The sequence below is a fragment of the Lucilia sericata genome, unplaced genomic scaffold, assembly GCF_015586225.1.
Source record: "Lucilia sericata isolate MDLA Ls3-8-SP2 unplaced genomic scaffold, ASM1558622v1 Contig000058F_arrow, whole genome shotgun sequence".
Classification (NCBI taxonomy): Eukaryota; Metazoa; Arthropoda; class Insecta; order Diptera; family Calliphoridae; genus Lucilia; species Lucilia sericata.
In genome coordinates this window covers 201993-223256 of record NW_023994094.1, presented here as the reverse complement: position 1 = coordinate 223256, position 21264 = coordinate 201993, and the positions used below count along the sequence as shown (strand labels likewise).

General features: G+C 32.5%; 2 protein-coding genes across 2 annotated transcripts; one reads left to right on the top strand and one right to left on the bottom strand.

Moving 5' to 3' along the window:
- Positions 1-1229: 1229 nt before the first annotated feature.
- On the top strand, positions 1230-3524 carry LOC119616125 (60S ribosomal protein L23). The gene is made up of 4 exons (XM_037972338.1): positions 1230-1366; positions 1517-1600; positions 1692-1819; positions 3272-3524. The coding sequence occupies exons 1-4, from the start codon at positions 1354-1356 to the stop codon at positions 3467-3469; spliced, it is 423 nt and encodes a 140-aa protein (XP_037828266.1). The 5' UTR covers positions 1230-1353; the 3' UTR covers positions 3470-3524.
- Positions 3525-3528: 4 nt separating this feature from the next.
- LOC119616124 (inactivation-no-after-potential D protein) lies at positions 3529-11497 on the bottom strand. Its single transcript, XM_037972337.1, has 12 exons — positions 11219-11497; positions 6668-6738; positions 6077-6283; positions 5946-6018; positions 5679-5887; positions 5527-5617; positions 5049-5404; positions 4841-4993; positions 4707-4778; positions 4376-4636; positions 4020-4316; positions 3529-3891 (listed from the first exon to the last, which is right to left on the bottom strand). Exons 1-12 carry the CDS (start codon positions 11241-11243, stop codon positions 3703-3705), a joined length of 2004 nt encoding a protein of 667 aa, XP_037828265.1. The 5' UTR covers positions 11244-11497; the 3' UTR covers positions 3529-3702.
- Positions 11498-21264: the final 9767 nt, after the last annotated feature.

Below are 21264 nucleotides of genomic sequence, written 5' to 3'. Positions count from 1 at the left end.
CCTTATTGGATGCGCCATGGTGTGGGGTTCATAAATTCAATTCCATAACGTACCCAAGTCAATTTACAGTTTGTCAAAGAGAATATACAGTCAAACTCGCTTATAACGACTTCTCAGTTATTACGAACAATATAAGTCCCGATATTTTGGTAACTATTTGCATATAAAAACATCTGTTATAACGAACAAAAGTTAATAATCGATTCCTCGGATAAAACGATCTACTTTTTCAGTAATTTTTTAGACATATAGGTGAAATATTGTCAAATATAGATATAAACACTATTTTTAATAACTTGACATTATACCTATATTTCTTTAAACCGAAAACCACTGTAATAATATGGGAGTTTAATTATTTTTGTATTCAGAGTATTTTAAGTTAAAAATTACAGTGTACTTTTATTACATATTAGGATGGTAGATTTCAATATTACATAACTGAATAATGTGTGGTCACAAATTTTTATACTCTACGATTTTTTAATTCTCCACTTACATACTTTTTTCATTACACCAAAAATTTAAAAAATTCTGGATATTTTCATCTTATTTCAGTTGGGATGTTTTAACATCATCCACGCCATTAGTTACACACCTCCCCATTTTGCATGCATTTATTTTGTTGTATGGTGGGCCCTCACCATCCAACCTTCCTATTTATTCGACAAAAAAATTAATATGGGTATAACTTCCGTATTCTTATATATTTAAATTTAAATAAAATGAAAAAAATAAATTTAATAATAAATAAAACAAATATATATATAATATAATTGTTTATTTAATTAATAGTTGTGTTTTGTTGCTATCAATGAGTGTTAACGCTTAAAGTTAGCAACAAAACGAACATTACCTGACTTGGCATCACTCCACAGAAGAAATCTGCTAAATCTTGAAATTATTTACATTTTCTTAAAAAAGGTTTTTTTATTTGATATTTTTTTTGATTTAAATTTTATTTTAAAATATTTTTTTATTGTTTGACATAAACACATTAATATTTGTATTTTTATTTTTGAATTGGTAGCACTTTTATCGACGTTAAAATTAACTTGTATAATTTTACACGTTAACTCCTAACGTTTATAAATTTTAAATTTATATGAAATTGCCTTTGAACGTTAGCAACAAAACACAACTATTATAAAGATAAAATTACAGTAATAAAATATTCCTAAAATACAACTCTACTTAAACAATACTGACATACTACACTTCAAATACAACCTTGCATAAATAGGCAAAATGGTTGGCAACACCCACCCGAAGTTGGCCGCAAATTGTACTTGTCAATTGTTTTTCTCTTTTTTCTTTCTTTTGACTTCCTTTTGATTGTGAACCAGCCGTAATATGTCTAAGAGAGGTGAAAATTTTTTCTAATTTAATCTTTTAAAATCGAAAAAATGTGTAAATTAAAGTTATTAATTACTAAAAAGAAAACGTGTTAAATATTATGGACAATAAACTAAATGAATTATTTTTGTGTTTTTTTTCTTTAACATGTGAAAAATAGGACGTGGTGGTACCGCGGGAGGAAAATTCCGCATCTCCCTTGGTTTGCCTGTTGGCGCTGTCATGAACTGTGCTGACAACACAGGTGAGTTTTGTGTTTGGAATATGCCAAATTTTGAGTTTGATTATCAATGAAAGTGTTATTGAAATTTTGTGTTTTCTTTTTGCAAATCCAGGTGCCAAGAACTTGTTTGTCATCGCTGTCCATGGTATCCGTGGTCGTTTGAACCGTTTGCCAGCTGCTGGTGTTGGTGATATGTTTGTTGCCACCGTTAAGAAGGGTAAACCAGAATTGAGAAAGAAGGTAAGTGTATTGAAAGTTGAAGTGATGTTAAGAGGAGCAACAATAGATGGTGTGGTTTATACATAGTGTGTTAGTTGTTGTTGTAGGAATATACAAAAGAAAATGTGATCAGTGTTTTTGGGTATTAAGTGGCTTTATTAGCCAATTGTTATGATTTGGTACAGTTTTGTAGCCTAAAAGAGTGAAATACTTTATCGCAAATATTGTTTTATATCTTTGGTTTGGCGTCTGCACTTAATACCTAAATTGAAGTCCTATAACGTTTGGTTATTTAATGTTTGCATTTATCTTTTATCACAGTATAAAGATCTAATATTCCTAGTTACTAACTAAAGTCAGTGTTTGACATTGTCCGGCCTTAGTATTCTTCTCTACCCGTTCATGTTTTTTTAGCCGGGCCGGCGTTTGACTTGAAGTGAACTTCCTAATTAAAGCCGGCCTTCAATTTAATGCAGGGTTCAAAATTGATTATACCGATCTATGTAAACGTTAGTTTATGTTAGTTCTATTGAAGTAAAAATTCTTATCAACTAAAAACAAGAAAGTTTGTTAAACTTGTCCGGCTTTATGGTACCCTATAGTAGATAACGATATAGGAATTTAAATAGATTTTAGTCATTATGACCCGATTCAATACAACTTTAACTTTTGAAATAGTATATTTGTGTCTGAAATTAAATTTCGGAAGATATAATGTGAAAGTGTAAACTTATAAACCAATCCTAAAAGATTTTGAATAATTTATTCTATTGTGAATTTTATGTATCGATTTTGATCAAAAAATATCGATAGGTATGTGAGATTTATGAGCATAAGGAATAGGATCCCTATGAGGAGTTAAACCAACTATGGATTTTTAAATTGGATAATTTCTTTTCTAGAAATCAGAAATAGTTCACTCATGTTGTTTTTAACATTTTGGCCTTTAGGATATTAAGGCAAATCGATATTGAACTAATTTGTAATATTTCAATGGATTAAAATGTCGAAATTTTATGGACATATTAACATTGTAATATGGAATCGGACAGTGATCCTAAGCGGACTAGTACAATTACTATCTGACATTATCAATTTGGGTAGAAATGAAAGAAAATTGGTTTTCTATAAACAAAATTTCGGGCATGATGAACAAGACTAATATTCTTACGATCCATGGTAATTACTACCTAAATTTATTACCTTCCATTTTCAATTAATTTGAGTCTTAAGAAATTGCAAGTGAAAATCAATCGACTGTTAAATTCCATAAAAATAAACTATTTCTATAACAACCACACAATATTGTACAATCTCCTCTTAACATCATTATATTTGTTGCTAAAACTCTGTTGTCCAAAATAAATCATGTGTAAAACATTATCTTGTGTTAGCGTTTTCTTTTATATTCTTTTGATTTACATTTCTTTATACTTATTTTGTTTTCTTCTCTTTTTTTGTCGTTTATTACAGGTAATGCCCGCTGTGGTTATTCGCCAGAGAAAACCTTTCAGAAGGAGGGATGGCGTGTTTATATACTTTGAGGACAATGCGGGGGTGATAGTAAATAATAAGGGTGAAATGAAAGGTTCCGCCATTACTGGTCCCGTCGCCAAGGAATGCGCTGACTTGTGGCCCCGTATTGCCTCCAACGCCAGTTCTATTGCTTAAATTTTTTTATTTTACAAAAACAAAATAAACAAAAGAAAGTGACCACAAAAAATAATCTGTTAATTTTTTTTATTTTCTTTATTTAATCAATTATTTAGTTTAAAACAATTTACCGAACGTTTTATTTTTAGCTGGAGGATTTCTTTTGAAAATAGCTTAAAAATTAAATTTTAAAACAATAGCAAATTTTATCGCAATTTCCCGCTTAAGGTTTCCCTCTAATCTTGGTGGATTTATTTTGGTGGTTCTGTACGTACAGTGGGCTTGGGTCTAGTTATTTCCAGAGATATTTTACCAGTGGCTCCTCTAAATAAGGCATAGCAAACTTCAAAGGTTGTTCCCTCCAATGAGTCACCATTGAATTTAGTTATAATGTCACCGCGCTGTAGTTTATTATCGATATCAGCATAACCAGCAGAAGTCTAAAAAGGAAATTTTCTATAATACTCTCGTTTAGAAATTGGTATTTCGATTAAAAAAAATGGTTTTTGTTCGATCACTAATACGTCAGTTCGGGTTGTATATAATTCAAATAAGAATATTAACTTACAATTTCTGAAATTGTGCAACCTTTTTCATTGGGTGCCAACGAAAGACCCAAATCCTTGCCAGCTTTCTTAGTAAACTCCACCTTAAATGTCTCCACTTCCGGTGGATCGGCGCGGAATACTTGTATAGTGACAATTTTCTCATACAGTGTATAGAACAATTGATGAACTTTCAAAGTGGTCATAGCTTCACATTGGAGTTCTTTGCCATTTACTTGAATTATATGATCGTAAATTTTCAAACGATTATCGGCAGCAATCATGCCCTCCGGATAAATGTGGGTTATAACACAGCCCGTCTAAGGAGTAATACTTAGTTTTAAAGGAATAAATACAATAGTAATACAATTTAGCCTACCTTGACATAATTGTTTTTGCCACCCACTACAATTACACCCAAAGGTTTCTTGTCAGTTTTTATCTCTAGGACAAATTTACGACCCGGTTCGACTTGTACCGTTGCTGGATCAGCGGGTTTTTCTGGTTCTTTGGTGGCTTCCTCTTCCTTCTTCTTTTTCTTTTCCTCCTCTTCTTTCTCTTTCTTAAGTTGCTCATCAGATTTTAAGGTTAAAACGACCAAATTAACTATGCCCTCGCAACGTTTCAACAACGCCACAGCCTATAGACAAAAACCGAAATAAAATGTAAGAAATTGTCTATTGGTAAATAAAGCAGAAGTACGATCTTACCTCGTCATAGTTGGATTCCAAACAGACATCTTTGTTAACGGCCAGCAGCATGTCGCCGACTTTTAAACCCGCCTTTGAAAAATATGAATATATGATAACGGATAACTTGCTATTAGGGTCAACATTTAACTTACTATCATAGCATTTGAATCCTCGCGCAAATCTGATATGAAAATTCCATTGCCCACCTCCACATGTTTACCATAGATTATCATTATACCCAGAAAACCTTCCTTTTTCACCTGCACTGATCTGGCTTTGGGGAATTGCTCGAATAGGAATTTGGTCTAGGAAATAAGTATTTTTTAGATAAAATAACTATTTCAAGCAATTCGAACTTACATCATCAATTTCTGGTGGGAATTTCTTAATCGTTTTTACACTCATGCCCTCATCGCCTGGTTTTCGGCGAGATGTTATCAGAACCAAACGCTCGCCATCGATATTTTTAAATATTACCGAAGCGTTTAAATGGCAACGATTTTTCAAAACAGTACCGTTCACTTCTAAAATCTCATCGCCCGGTTTTATATCTACATTGGCTAAAGGTCCATTCGCATTAACACCGGCCACAAAACAACCCATCTTTTGACGATCACTATGACCTGCCAAGGCCAAGCCCAAGGCGGTATTTGTGGGTCGAGTAATTTCCAATTTACGCAAGTCCCTCATGGTATTGTATCGCTTATTGATTTTAGCTAAAAGATAAATATTTGTAGTAATAAAAGTATTTACATCACTTTAAAGATTAAACTCCAAAAATAGCAGAGTTACTTCCTATAGAGTTTATCTTTAATCCATTATAAGTAAAAACATTTACCTTTGGTATAGCCAAACTCATCTTCGGTTTCTTTATCTCGATCTTTTTCCATTTTGTTTAATTTACAGTTACCGGCGGAAGCACGATCAATCTAGAGAAAATTTGATATTTCAGTTCCCTTATATTAATTACAGTTAAAGTTGTTCTCTTACCTCAATACCAGCTGCAGTTCTTATGCGACCGGTCATATCGCGTGTATCTTCGTCATCATCATCGCCCATATCCATTTTACTGCTGAGATTAGAAGTTATGTTTGAATTTTTCAGCATGGCATTAACATTGGGCGGCCTTCCAGGAGCCTGTTTAATAGATTGTTGTGGTTTCAAGGGCGTTTGTTTCATGGGGGCTTGTTTAATGGAAGCTATAAAAGTTTCAAGTCTTTTAAAGAAGTTCAATTAAGTTTTTAAACATGTCTTTACCCTGATTAAACATATTGCGATTTTGTGAAAAACCATTTTCCTTAATTTCATTACCATCTTTGTTGTGTTGTTCCTTTAAAAGATATGATTTAATAACTTAAATAAAATAGTTTTAATTTCTTCAAATTTACCCCTCCATAGCTTTGTATTTCTAAATCAATTCGATTGCCCGCCTGTTTAATCAAATTAATTACTTCCGGTTCTGTGGCATCGCGTACATCTTTGCCATTTAGTGTTAGCAAACGATCACCCACCTTAATTTTTCCACATAAATGACCCGGACTATCGGGTACTATGCCCTTAATAAATATGCCTTTTGAGTTTGTTCCATCTTTGGTCTGTTTTTATACAAAAATAAAGTTTATTATATTCAATTTAGCTTGGGTTTTACAGTTCTCCCTAAGGGAAGATAGACCTGGTCCACACATAGAAACTTTTGTTTCAGAAACTACGTATTAATTGCATTGATTTGTTGTTGTACGAATGAGAAGAATAACAAAACAAAACAAGTTTCCGAGTACAAGAAACTCCGTACCGCGAGAGAGATGAAAGATATTCTTTCTCTTTCTCTCTCACGCAAAATTAAAAGTTTCCCAAAAAAAGTTTCCTAGTGTGGACCGGCAGATATTATACTTTAGTATTGAAACTTTGAAATATTCAAAACCGTCTTCCCTTAAGGAAATTTGGAAATCTTGCTCCTAATGTTGTGATATTTTACTTACCTCTCCTCGTACTATACTTAGACCAAAGGATTTCTTTCCTGTTTTATCTAAAGTTACGGATTGTACCTGACCTAAATTTTATTGAATTTAAAAGTTATTTATTAAAAGTAATTGTTAAAACTTGTAGTTTTTGGAAACGACTGCCAAATTTTTATGTTATTATGGAACTAACCAAAAAGAAAATACTTTGTTTTTATAATTAAAATTTTGAAAATTTTTTTAATAATTTTCATTAAATACAGGTTTATTAAAGGTTTCCAAAATATTATTAAATTCAATTCGAAAGATAAAATGTTTACCGAATTTTGATTTGATTTTTAACATACAAAATACAAACATGTTTTATTTCCAACTTTGTGATCATTTTAGAATCATACGATTAACATATTTTATATATAGGCCCGTAGATGTTTGGTGGGCCCATATTCAAAAAGAAGATAATAAAACAATAGGGGTTTTCATATAAACGTTCAAAAGCCTCGCAAACTGTGCAATCTGTGCATTTTCAATTTTACATTAAATTTGTCACAAATTGTGTGGGATTTTACTTCCACAACACTGATACATTTGATCGCATATTTGAACTGATCATTTTAAACTAATTGTTTTCTTCTAAATAATGCAGATAGCCATTTGTGCAAATGTGCAAGTTTGCACACGTGTTTCATGAATACCCTTAATATTTAAAATTTTATATGAAATCTACTCTTTTAATATGTTTAAACGACTACTAGGTCTCTTATATGATCTACACACAAATTACTTTTCGTTACAATTAGTTTTACAACATTTTTATTTTAAAATTTCATCAATTTCTGTTGATTTTTAAACCTAAATGTTTCCAGCTTTGCTTTTTTACAATTATATTATCAAGGTGGCAATATTGCTATATGCGGTATGGTAACCCTATAAAACTAATTAAGCAAATGTTTTTATTACGTTAATTTCAAAGCTTTGAAAATTGGTTAGTGGTTAGTGTTCTAGTCTGGTAGACCGCAGGTAGTAGGTTCGATTCCCACTGATTAAGAAACCCACAACAGGCCCGATAGAGGCCTGTTCAATTATCAGAGGATGTTTAAAGAAAATAAGAATGACAATATTAACTTTAGAATATCTTATCTAAGCGGCATTTGGTATCGATGAAAGCTCACAATCCATTGTCAACAGTGAGCTTACCACGTTTGTTAACTTTTAGTCAACGGATGAGTATAAAATTTATATTGCGACAACGAATTGTTGCAACGTTGACAACGTTGTGTTGTCAACACAACAAATATTCTCTATGGGTAAGGTTTGTTTGGAACTGAAAATGGGCAATATCGGTTCATATTTTCGGATAACCCCCATACAAGTGGATCCCCAAAAAAACAGCTTCAATGGTCATATCTGTTTTGAAAATACGAGTAGGTTCGAAATTCGACATAAGTAAGTTTCATGCTAGCCAAAATCAATCTACGAAGTTTTATGTGGATTGTTCCATAGTTGACCCTACTCCCCATATGAGGCCGCCTTCAGAAAATCACTTTAACGCTCATTACTGGCTTAAAAATACGAGCCAAAATCTCTCTACCAAATTTTATATGGGTCGGTCCATAATTGACCCTATCCTCCATATAAGGTCCCCTTCAGAAAATGATTTTAACGCTCATTACTGGCTTCAAAATACGAGTATAGCGATAAAATTCGACATAAGTAAGTCTCTTACAAGACAAAACGTCTCTACCAAATTTTATATGGGTCGGTCCATAATTGACCCTTCCCCCATATAAGGTCCCCTCAAGTAAGTTCCTTGTGAACTAAAATCTCTTAACCAAATTTTATGTGGATCTGTCCATAATTGGCCACACTAGCCAAAACCTCTCTACTGACTTTTATGAGAATCAGTAAATGATTGACCCCCATACAAGCTCGCTTTCAGAAAATTACTTTAAAGCCCTTACTGGCTTAAAAATACGAGTAAAGCGGTCCATAATTGACCCTACCCGCATATAGGGTCCCCTTCAGAAAATTACTTTAACGATCGTTATGAAATTTGATATAAGAAACTTTTAAAGGAACTTAAATCTTCCTACCGAATTTCATGCGGAAAGTGTCAATAACTCACCCTACCCGTTTATATAAGCCTTCCTTCAGAAAATTACTTTAATGCTAATTACTGGCATAAAAATGCGAGTACAGCGATGATCGGTCTAAAAAATTTTATGAAAATTTATATGAAAAACGGTCAATAATTCACCCTACCTCTCAAATAAGGTGCTCTTCAGTTAATTTGATGAGTAATATCGATAATTCCAGGATCCAAATTGTACGCCATTCTAGACAGACATACTTTCGCGATATTTTCTTTTCAAAATTCTGAATATATCATGATTTTTCCTATATTGTTTGATGTATAATGGATGGCAAGTTTTGTAGACTGGTAATATGTATGGCAAAAGATAGATAGTTTAGAGATCTTTAAACGAAATTACAAATAATATACATATATGTATGTATATATATAAAATTTCAGATTTATGGATTCTAAAATAAACGATGTTCAATTTAACAATAAAAAAGGTAGATTGTTGCGTTTTTTTGGCGAAAAGGTGTTTTGAAACTTTTTTATTAAAAAAATTTCTGAAAGGAATATTTACGGTAAAACTTTGGTATAAACATTATGTTGCTCCTGTGTTAGTCCGAATTTCAACTATTTTTTATTAAAATTAAAAATTTGACTCTTTATTTTATTAAAAATGTTTCTGAAACAAATATTTACGGAGAAAACTTTGTTAGAAAAATTTTATCGCTCCTGTGTTCTTCCGAATTTCAACTATTTTTTATCAAAATTTTTGGGTTACGAGAAACACTATTGTCTCAGCTCCGAGAGAAATGTAGAAATTGTACAAAAAATCTTTTTTTGGTATTTCTACCCTACACCACTTTAGTGGGGAGGGTATATTGGGTTTGTGCTGATGTTTGTAACGCACAATAATATTGGTCCTATACCCACCTTAAAGTATACTAATCGGCTCAGAATCATTTTCTGAGTCGATTTAGCTATGTCCGTCCGTCCATGTAAACCTTGTAATCGAACTACAGGTCGCAATTTTGAAGATAATTTAATGAAATTTGGCACATGATCTTCTATTGTCCCAGGGACGAAGCCTATTGAAAATGGTTAAGATCGGTCCATTATATCACCTAGCCCCCATACAACTGAACCCCCGAATGGGGCTTTTAAACCTTGTAATCAAACTACAGGTCACAATTTTGGAGATAATTCAATAAAATTTGGCACATGATCTTTTATGGTACCGTAGACGAAGCCTATTGAAAATGGTTAACATCGGTGCATTATTTCACCTAGCCCCCATACAACTGAACCCCCGAATGGGGCTTTTAAACCTCGTAACCAAACTACAGGTCGCAATTTTGGAGATAATTCAATGAAATTTGGCACATGATCTTTTATGGTACCGTAGACGAAGCCTGTTGAAAATGGTTTACATCGGTTCATTATTTCACCTAGCCCCCATACAACTGAACCTGCCGAATAGGACTTTTAAGTTCATAATTATGTTTAATATACTCAGATCTCGACAAAAGCTGCAAAAACCAAGTTGTATACAAGATTTGATGACCCTCACGTATTCCATAACATTAGGTTCTCATATGACCCTAGCCCCTATGAAAAGCCTCCATCAAAATTTCACTTAAATGTCCACAATTTTATTCAACTTAAGTATGTATATCTAAGGCAAGGTACAATTCAACTTAAATGCTTTATTATGGCAACTAAATCACATTATATTTTTGTCAAAGGTGTAGGGTATTATATGGTCGGCCTCGCCCGACTATAATTTCTTACTTGTTTTACTACAATTTTTGAGAATTGCCTTTGTCTTTTGATAGTTTTTTTATCCTTCAAAATTTCAAAAGTTTGGATCTATTTTTATCGATTTTTCTTAGTACGTAATAGACCCTAGGCCGAGCGCTTCCCAAAAATTAAAAATCTGTGAAGTCGGATGGCACCCCATCCAATCGCAAGCCAAAATCGTAAAAAATTTAATCTGAAAATATCTCCTAGTGTTGAGACTACTATGACGAATAGCTTAACATTTTGAACGACGTAAAAAGCTTTGATTTGAAAAATTGAAGGTAAAAGTTTGAGGAAGGAAATTGTTGTTAAAAATCGTTTAAACGTAAAAAAAACATGGCGAAACAAATATGTTTAATACCACATGTAATTGCTTAAATAAGATTTAAGCTATTTACGAGTATATTTGTGGGTTGTTTTTTTGAAATACAATGATTATATTATAACACTTTTTCACCTTTAAATGAATACAAGGTTTTTAGCAAATATTCATGAACTTTACAAGGTAACCAACATGGAAATCTGTATACCTACATTAACAGTTGATTTTTGATGAAAATTTTAATCCATTTAAATACAGTTTTGATTAAGTAATTGTTAAATTATGAAATAATTACATAAGCACTTTTTTAAAACACACAAAATACTTTGACAGCCGTTTCGTAATTAGAAAAATTCACATTCAAACTCACCACTAGACGCATTAATTTGCACCATTTTTAATTAAATTATATGGGAATTTTTAAGGCATTAAATATAAAAACTATATTAACAAAAAGTTTGTATAATTTTTTTTTGTATTTTAATATTTAATAGGAATTAATTAAGTTTATTTAGTTGGTTGGTAATTAAAATACATTTAAGAGAGAAGAATGTTTGCGAAAAACTTTAACCGATTTCGAGCGACCGCAGTCAAGTACTATTCGAAACTGAAATTAAAATTAGTGATATGCAATCATTGACTAACTAACTGACTTAGTGAGCATTTTCTTTTATTCTAGTTTCCCGTGGTGGTGGTCAGTCTATTGATTATTGTTTTCTAAAAGAACAAAAAAAAAAAAAAAAACAATTCTATAATGGGAAAATGTTTGTTAAAATAGCAGAGACTGAGACGAACAACAAACGTTTTTAATTAACTTACGAAATCAAAATTTTCTTAAACTATAGGCTACAGAAGGCGAACTTTGTTTGTCCAAATAATTGGGTAAATTTCAGCGTTTAAGAACTAACCAAATGGTTCCCCCACCATTAAGGTTAAATTGTACCTTTTGCTTAAATTGTTATTTATTTATTTTGGTTTTTACAATTGACGAGACGTATTCGTTAAAAATGCTTTAAAAAACGAGCAAAAAACTCAATGTACAAAAAAAAAAAAAAAAAAAGAAAGAAATAAGAGACCCATGTCAATATACCTCAATAGGAAACCTTAAAAGTGCCTTCAAATCATTAGATTTTTGTAAGAATACTATTTTAAAAACATGTTCCAATGTTTAGAGAAAATAACACATATTACATATGTTGGTGGGTAATAAACATATAAGGGTTTCCGAAAAGATATAAAAAAAAAACTTAATCAAAGAGTAATATTTCGTTCATAATCGATAAACTCAAAAATTACTGCACTTAATAGGGCAAAACTATGGGTTCGTGTGAAGTGTAAAGTTTTTTTTTTCCGATAGATGGTGTCGTAGTTCTAAAGTTCAGTCAGTTACCGCTAATGGATCCTTTACACGATCACACTTTACATACGTAAAGTCTAATGAAAAAGTAAAATGATATTCCATCCGTATGACAAAAAAGAAAATAAAAGTCGTGTGTAGGCTAGGGTTCTATAGTTGAAACGAAAAGTCGACTTTTCGACTTTTTGCATTTAGTTAAAAGTCGACTTTTCGACCTTTCGACTTTTTCCATTTTATGAAAAGTCGATTTTTCGACTTTTCGACCTTTTTCATTTATTTAAAAGTCGATTTTTCGACTTTTCGACCTTTTTCATTTATTTAAAAGTCGACTTTTAGACTTTTCGACTTTTGGTATTTTATAAATGGTCGACTTTTCGACTTTTTCCGACTTTTCGACTTTTTTCGACTTATCGACTTTTTTCGACTTTTCGACTTTTTTCGACTTTTCGACTTTTTTCGACTTTCCGACTTTTCGACTTTTATTTACAAAGTCGACTTTTCGACTTTTTTCATAGACGATAGTCGAGTTATCGACTTTTTTGGAACAAAATAGTCGACTTCGACTTTTTTCGACAAAAAGTCGATTGTTCGATTATTCGAAAGTCGATTTATAGAACCCTAGTGTAGGCTGTACTCATAAGGTGAAGTCAACAGCTGATCACTCATTTTTTTTATTTGAGGTAGACACAACTGTCAAAGTACACCATTTAGAGACTTCACCTTATGAGTGCACACTGGTCGTATGATTTATATTTTTTGTGTTAACACGATTGGTATAAAACAATTAGGGTTCTATAGTTGAAACGAAAAGTCGACTTTTTCATTTAGTTAAAAGTAGATTTTTCGACTTTTTGCATTTTATGAAAAGTCGATTTTTCGACTTTTTTCATTTAAATAAAAGTCGGCTTTAGACTTTTTGACTTTAAGTATTTTATAAATAGTCGACTTTTCGACTTTTTCCGACTTCTTTCGACTTTTTCCGACTTTTCGATTTTTTTTTACTTTTTCGACTTTTTTCGACTATTTTTTGACCTTTTTCGAGTTTTTCCGACTATTTTAGAGTTTTTGACTTTTTTCCACTTTTTTAAAATTTTCGACTATTTTTAACTTTTTTCTACTATTTTCGAGTTTTCGACTTTTTCCGACTTTTCGACTTTTTCCGACTTTTCGACTTTTTACGACTTTTCGACTTTATTTGACTTTTTTCGACAAAAAGTCGATTGTTCGATTATTCAAAGAAGATTTATAGAACCCTAAAAACAATAACAAAGTAAGATGAAAACAGCTGTTTCACTTTTTTTATGTGTTTATATAAAAATACATCCCTGATCTAATGCGACTTGCTTGTTTTTTGAATCATTTCAAAAAATCAAGAGAGACTGTTAAATTTTGCATCCATATCGTTTACACGATCCCATCCGTATTCTTCTACACAAAATTTTGACAGATCATATTACTTGAGTTCTCGTGTAACCGCATTTAGAATCTTTCTCCAACATTAAAGAAAGAGCGAAGAGCAAACCTTTCGACGCAACAAAAACTGAATTAAAAAGATGGGCGAGAGAATCCTATAAGGACACACAGGATTACGAGCACATCTATACAAAATTGGCCGGCGCCGTTTCAGACGAATGTAGAGCATGTGGAGAGATCTGTGAAATTCTGGAGCACTTTCTTTGCCACTGTCAGGCATTGGTCGAAGTTAGATCCAAGTATCTTGGAAGTGATGTTAATCCGGAAATAACATATTCCTGACTAACACTGATGGGAAAATTCTTAGAAATTACGTCCAGGAAACTGAGAAGATTAAAATAAATTTTTTGAAAATGTTCCGGAAATCTTAAAACCCTATACTACTTAAACTATAGTTAGATAAAACATTCGTTTGTCTAGCTGTATGTAGATGGATTTAGAAATATTTTCTTAGTTTGTGTTTTATTATTTCCATTGCATAAATTTTTACAGTTTTTTTTGCTTTTGTTAAAATTTTAAATACGTCATAATATACATACGTGATGAGGAAAACTTTCATTTTTATTTTGAATAAGTCTACCTTGTGCCCATTTATATCATTTCCTTGTTTTGTGTAAATTGTTTAGAAATAATAAATATGTACATACGAATATAACTACATACATATACATATATTCTAAAATCTTATATACATATTTGTTTCTATTAATGTTAATAACCGGTCATTAACTGGAAGGGAAAATCTCTGGCTCAAATTTTAAATCGAATAGATTCAAAATTTCTTCAGTTTTTAACATTATATTATAATTAGTTATACCCTACACCACTTTAGGCTATGTTGGGTTTGTGCTGATGTTTGTAACGCACAAAAATATTGGTAATGTTATAGGCCAATTAAACCTAAGATATAAATTTGTTCCGAGTTTAATCTAACAGCAAGTTAAGCCTAGTTTAACTGAGTAGTATGAAACTCGCTCTTAGAGTATACGAATCGACTTGGAATGACCGTCTCTGCTTTTGAATCAGGAACTAGGCCCCATAAATACCTATATGGGCACAATTAAGTTACAAGTCATGATGATCATGCCGAATTTTGGCTTTTTAAACAATGAGCCACCGGTACCGCAATGAAATTTTATGTTAAAATACATCCATTCTACAAATTTTAGACGTATCGGTTCTTAGCCCCCATAGAAAATTATGTTTTGCTTAAATATTTCGGAACCAAGGTAATTAGGTAATCCCAAAACTGCTCCCCTACAAAAATTATTCTAATACATGATCCGTTAAGAAGTCCTCTGTAATGTAGATATGGATCATGTTTATTTTATTGAAAACATCATGGTCCATAGCCTGTATTATATGGGATCTTGTTGCGAGTAATGTACTCCCATAATTTTAGCAAGGGAGTAGTTTTGCGACTACTCTGATTCTGATTCAATGTATGGACATATTACGTGGTTCACACTTTGGGCATTACAATGTTAAATGGAGTATTATTTTCCACACAATATATTTTTGGATTAGTTTTGGACCAGTCCTAGTCTTTTAAGGAGTACTCTTTACACGCGTGTGACGAGTAGTCTGAATTTATGCAGGGAAGGAACATCCCAAAACTACTCCCCTGTAAAAATTGCCGAAGTACATGATCCATTAAGAAGTCCTTTATAATGTAGGCATGGATCATGTTTATTTTATTGAAAACAACATGATCCATAGCTGGAGTCTCGCAGACGGTTTGAAAGGTAAGACTTCGCTAATTTATGTCCACCTGAAGGTAGCAGACGTTTTCTCTTACATATTGGATCTTTATGCCGAAAGTAAGGTCTGCATCTAGGAATACTTTCGAACAGTACAGCGTCTTTGGCTTACTTTACTTCTCTAGGTACTGTTGCCAAATCAACACAGGCCATTTCATCTGCGTGGTTTTAAACGTTAACAATATTTCTAAAGCATTTCGCAAGTTGCGCAAAGATGCGTAGCTTTGATCAGAGATTAGATAGCTCCAGTACTCGCAATGCGTGCTCTTACTTATTTATTTGATAAAACGTGTGAGGATCGGTCCGAATATCGGTACATATTTAACCCATTTCTATATGCCTTACAAAACTTTTAGAACTCTGCTAAAATTATCCCAAATTATCCCCAATGCTACTCGTCAAGGATTTCATTTCACAGAAATTATATAGAAATTTTCAAAGCAGAAAATCTAATAGAACAATATTTACATCTAACATTTCTAAACTTAACTTATAAAAACATATTTTTGGGTAACTTATGTATTCATGCATTCATTCAGTGACAGCAAATACTTTAAATGTTACAGCTTTTCATTTCTTTTCAGTTTTATTTTTTATTCAATGGAATCATTGAATTTATTTTAAACATTCGTTTGCTTCACTACGTAAAAGATCACAAGAATTTTGTTTATTATTATTAAAATGTTGCTGTAAATTATACAAACTTTATTTAATGTTGGCATTCCAAAAGTACTTGTGTGTATTTGTGTTGTTTACTTGTATACATATTTACATGGATTCATACATTTAAACAAATAAATATATAATATGTACATATTTCTATACACCCACTCTCTTATTTGCAATAAAACATACACTCGTACTATATACATACATATGTATGTATGTAAATCCTATAAGTATGTGTGTTTGTAATTTGTTTACATTGTTTCATATCCGTTTTACAATTGTGTCATTTTGAGAAAATCCAAATACGCAAAATACACAAAATGAAAATGTTATTTTCTTTATTTGCACAATGGGGTATGAAGAGGGATCCAAACACTCCACTATCGGATTATTAGCAATTTTAATACAAATACTATAACTACACTTCAATATCTAGTGCTTTTTTTCATCTCTTTCTAGTTTTTTTTCTTCTATTTTATCTACTCTATACAACTACTTTCTACTTGTATTTATTATTTTGTTGTTGTTGTTGTGAGTAGTAACAGTTTTGGGTAGAGGGGGTAGAGAGTATATACTAGCAAATATACTTACAAATTCATTTATATACTGTACATATTTGTCTCCCTCTGTTTTTATATACATACGTACCTATGTATGTATGAATGTGTATGTAACTGTGTATTTGTGGATGATGTACAAGTCAAAAAAACACACAAATTGATTGTTGTACTCAAACACTAACGAATACAACAACATTATTCGTTGGGGCCAAATAGTATTGCCAACAGCTTAAGTTTTAGATCATAGTCCATGGATGTTTTTGAATGTGACTTTTATCGGAGACGCGTTTAAATGAGCAGTGTCATGGACATTAAGACAGCTAAAAAAGTATCAAAGTGTACATAGACATTAAGACCCCAATGAGCTTAACAATGTCCAGAATAGTAACATAAAGTCCATGGGTTACAAATAGCTCCAATATAAGGAAAAAACATAATTTCTAGAAGACGATTTTCGAAATTCCACAGAATTTGAGAGCCCTGTGCCTGATCGAAGGACCGCAATACAGAATACATTATTAAGGGAATACGCCAAAGTTAAGAACGATTCTGTCACGGAAAAGAGTGTATCTTTTTGCAAACCTAACAAATATTCCAATTTCCATTTTAAGGTGTCCAGGGATAATGCGACACTGTCGAAATATCGGCTGTTTGTAAAAAAAAGTAGTTTCAAGAAAAATGGCTTTGAAAGTTCAACTTTATGAAATTGAGACTGTAATCGATGCGATTGTCTCTGGTCACTTAGACCACGTGTTAGTAATATCAAAATAGTAAATAATAGATACAAATTCAGTTGTTAAGATCTCGATATCATATCAATACGAATGGGCACATTATCGATTTAAATGATTAAAAGGACTATAATCGTAAATCAATGTATACTTAGAGCATAGATAAAATTAAGATACGAGAATACACGAGGAAACGAAAGTTCTTCTGAACATTTTGAATTTCACCCAAGGATCGATCGCGTGTTCGTTTAATATTCACCAAGACTAGGTAGATAAGAATTCAGAGTCTTGGCCTGAATCCTGAAAGCCAATAACGGTGGGAACTGATCGAATACCTGTTGCGGAAATTGTCGGAAATTATGAAACACTCTTTCCAGATAGATGATCATACCCTGCAATAATTTAGATTACTAAGTACACCCGTGTAAAGAGTGCTTTGCTATGTCCTAGGTACCAGGTAATCTAATCATGCATTACATTTGAGTAATCCCAAAACCACTTCGATGCTATCATTATGGGAGTATATAACCCGAGACATCGCCGTACGTTATGCAGGCTATGGACCATATTGTTCTGAAATAAATAAACATGATTCATTCTTGCATTACATAGGACTACTAAACAGATCATGTACTCCAATAATGTTTACAAGGGAATAGTTTTGGGAATCTACATTGAAAATCCAGAAGCTGTTGTCTAACTTATCACAACACTAGCTTCCAGGTGGAAGTTCGCACCATAACGAAATGTTTGGATAGAACATAGTGGCAACAGAAGTAATATGTTTCCGGAAGCCGAAAGCTGATATTGGCTGATTAGGTTAAATCATATTTGACTTTGTTCCTCCACTCTTCCAGTCGGGTAATCCAAAATATTTCGGCGCAAATCATTTGCAAGAGAATCCCATGCGATTATTTGGAACGGTGGGTCCTAAAGATCCCATAAGTAAATCTGACGTTAGCCAATCATTGGCAAGATAATTCTTCCATTCGACTATTAATCCTATGGGTAAGTCCGAGGTTAGTATGAATGGGCATATAAGATTATGGACACCACTATACAAAACGGACTAACAAATTCAGATGAGTGTGGAACTTGTTCTCTGTCATTGTCAGGCCTTCGTTCAAATTAGATTTAAAAATCTTGGTTGCGAAGTTATTTCAGATATCATAACTCTCAGAACACTGACTGGAAAATTCTAAGGATAAGTTTCTTCTCCAGCATTTCCATTTAACGGAGCGCACAAAAATGCCGATATCGGTCTAGGGTTACATATTTCTTCGGATCCGATGAAGTTTTTCATATTCCTTTTCAACTAAACCCACATTAGATGGAAGGTTTTCGGTTAGAATAAAGTGACTCATATTCTCAAAAAAACTGGAATTAACGGAGTCTACGAATAATGTTTTCTAGTGTTACAAAGGATGATGGCTATAAAAATTTATCAAAACTAACCAAGTTGACTCTCGCGGAAATTCTTCATCAAAAAAATATCCCATTTTACTCCAAAATATACGAAAATTGTGAATACTTTGTTTTGAAGTACGAGGGCACTAAAAACTGAAAAATCACTTTAGCCAACTAACTGACTATAACAAAGAATAACAACAACAAAAACACAAATATATATAAATTTACAGAACACAAAACAAGAAAAAAACACATAAAAGTCCTGTGCAATAAACATGCGTCATATCAACAATACAATTAAAATAAAATTCTATATTTTTTGAAAGTATTAGTGAGTAAACTACAACTACGATAACGATGACAACAACAGTAGCAACAACAACATTGTTGTAGTTGACAGAAACCATGTTGTTTGTGTTTGTTACTCCAAGGGGTGATAGACATTGTTAGCAAGTAGTAAGAGATGGTGGCTGTTTGAGCATCATACCCATCCTTTTGTTTTCTGTCTATTCAGGCGATTGTTACAAAATGGGCGTTCCACTGATGGCTAACATAGAATAGAATTTTTGGCAACGCCTTTTTTCGGTGAGTAAAATCGTTGTTTTACCTGTGTGAATTTGAATTTTTGGCATTTTAACGGATGCTGCTACTTAGTTAATGCTCTCCTGACAAGTCTCTCTTGCTCTATGTATTCGCACACACAAACATTTGTGTATTTCCTTTTAAGCACTGTTTGTTATTGCTCTCTCTTGTGGGGTACGTGAGTGTTAGTGGAGTGCGAATACTTTGGCTGGCGTTAAATGTTTAAACAATTTTGATTTTTCACTAGACTTGAAAAGCTTCAACCAAAGTCATTTTTTCGTTTGTTTTACTTCAATAAAAACATGACTAATATTTCTACTTTTATAATTTGTTTTTGCTTATCTTTATATAAAACTGTGTGTATGTTTGTCTCATATCTATGTATAAGTGAGTCCTGTTTGTTTATGCAAAAAGTGTGTGTGTGTGTGTGTGTGTCTGTACGAGAGAGAGTGAGAGGAAGAATAAGTGTACGAGTGTTTGTTTGTGTTAAAACATTTGTTTATGTGACTAAAAGGAAATTATTTTATTTGAGGGTATTTATGTATTATTTTTATTTAACTTGAGTAAATTTTTAAAACCTTTAACGGTTTTGTGGTTTGAGATTTTTTTAATTACACAATCATGTAATTAAAAATATTTTCTCACACACACACATACAGACATTGTTCCACACTCTCATATAAGGACAACTTTGGTTTAAAAGGATATACAATATATTTTTATCATTCCTTTAGATAAATATCAACAAACAAATTTAATTAAGTCATGTTCTGTTGCGAAAATTTATTGTCTGCTTGATTTAATTGGAAAATTGTTTTTGAAGTATAGGAAGCTAAAATTATTAAGGCTTTGAAAATCGGTTCAAAGCTAAAAATGGTAATTTGATTCAGAAAAAAGCAATGAAATTTAAAATATGTATATCGTTTGAAACTTTATTTTAGTCCGGATGCTCTGGTTAGATCCCATGTCAAATCATGCCAAGGAATGACCGAGGACATAGTTGATAATCACCAGTTTATAGTCCCGTCAGACTAGAGGTATTGGTAGCTCCTATGTTCCTCGGAATTGCAATAACTTCAACATGGATATATAAGTAGTGCCATGATCACTACGTTAATCAAAGCTCTATGAACATTGCTGGATCATTTTCCAATCGAAACACACTTACATACATATATACACATAAGATACGGCGGTACTCATAGCAGTGCGGCTTTTAGCGAATTGATTAAATTCAGTTACAGGACACGGCATCAGTGTATACTGAACATATTGGACGTTTATACATAAGCACCATACCTGCCCGATCGCATGCTGAAAACAGAAATTGTCAGAAACTATGAGACGTTGGACGCAGATAGGAGAACGAAGTCAAGAGGGACATTAAAATACACAACTGCGAGCATCTATTGTTACACGAATAGTTCCAAACTGGGAGACTAAACGGGTCTGGGGATCTACATTGAAAACCCGGAAACCGAGATATACTATCGTCTTCCTAATTACAACTTAAGATTCCAAGCGAAAGTCCGTGTTATAACGGAATATGTAAACTGGAATCGATTGAATATATCGTCAGAAGTTAACAGTCAAAAGGCAACTAGTGTAAAATCAGCTGATAAAGTTATATCTTAGAACATATTGAACTATAACAGAGCCATAACTGAATACTTTTCCAGTGGGATAAACTCTACATCATAAGAGTACTCGGGGCTAATCAGTAACGAAAGAGCGAATGTAATTTAAAAAGAAGGTGAGAATCATATTAAACCATTTGGAATAATGAAACCAGGGGTAGGACCAATGAAATTCTAAGGGTTGGCCCTAAAGAGAGCAGAACCCGTAGCCTCCTCAGTAAGAAAACCGTTTGACGC

Bases quoted from the DNA above. Each gene is read 5' to 3' on its own strand.
- LOC119616125 (XM_037972338.1), top strand. The intron at 1,601-1,691 runs GTGAGTTTTGTG...TTGCAAATCCAG, and splicing joins GAACTGTGCTGACAACACAG to GTGCCAAGAACTTGTTTGTC. The intron at 1,820-3,271 runs GTAAGTGTATTG...CGTTTATTACAG, and splicing joins AACCAGAATTGAGAAAGAAG to GTAATGCCCGCTGTGGTTAT.
- LOC119616124 (XM_037972337.1), bottom strand. From the start codon at position 11,243: ATGGTGCAAATTAATGCGTCTAGTG. The intron at 5,618-5,678 runs GTAAGAGAACAA...AATTTTCTCTAG, and splicing joins GAACTGCAGCTGGTATTGAG to ATTGATCGTGCTTCCGCCGG. The intron at 4,994-5,048 runs GTAAGTTCGAAT...CTTATTTCCTAG, and splicing joins TCCCACCAGAAATTGATGAT to ACCAAATTCCTATTCGAGCA.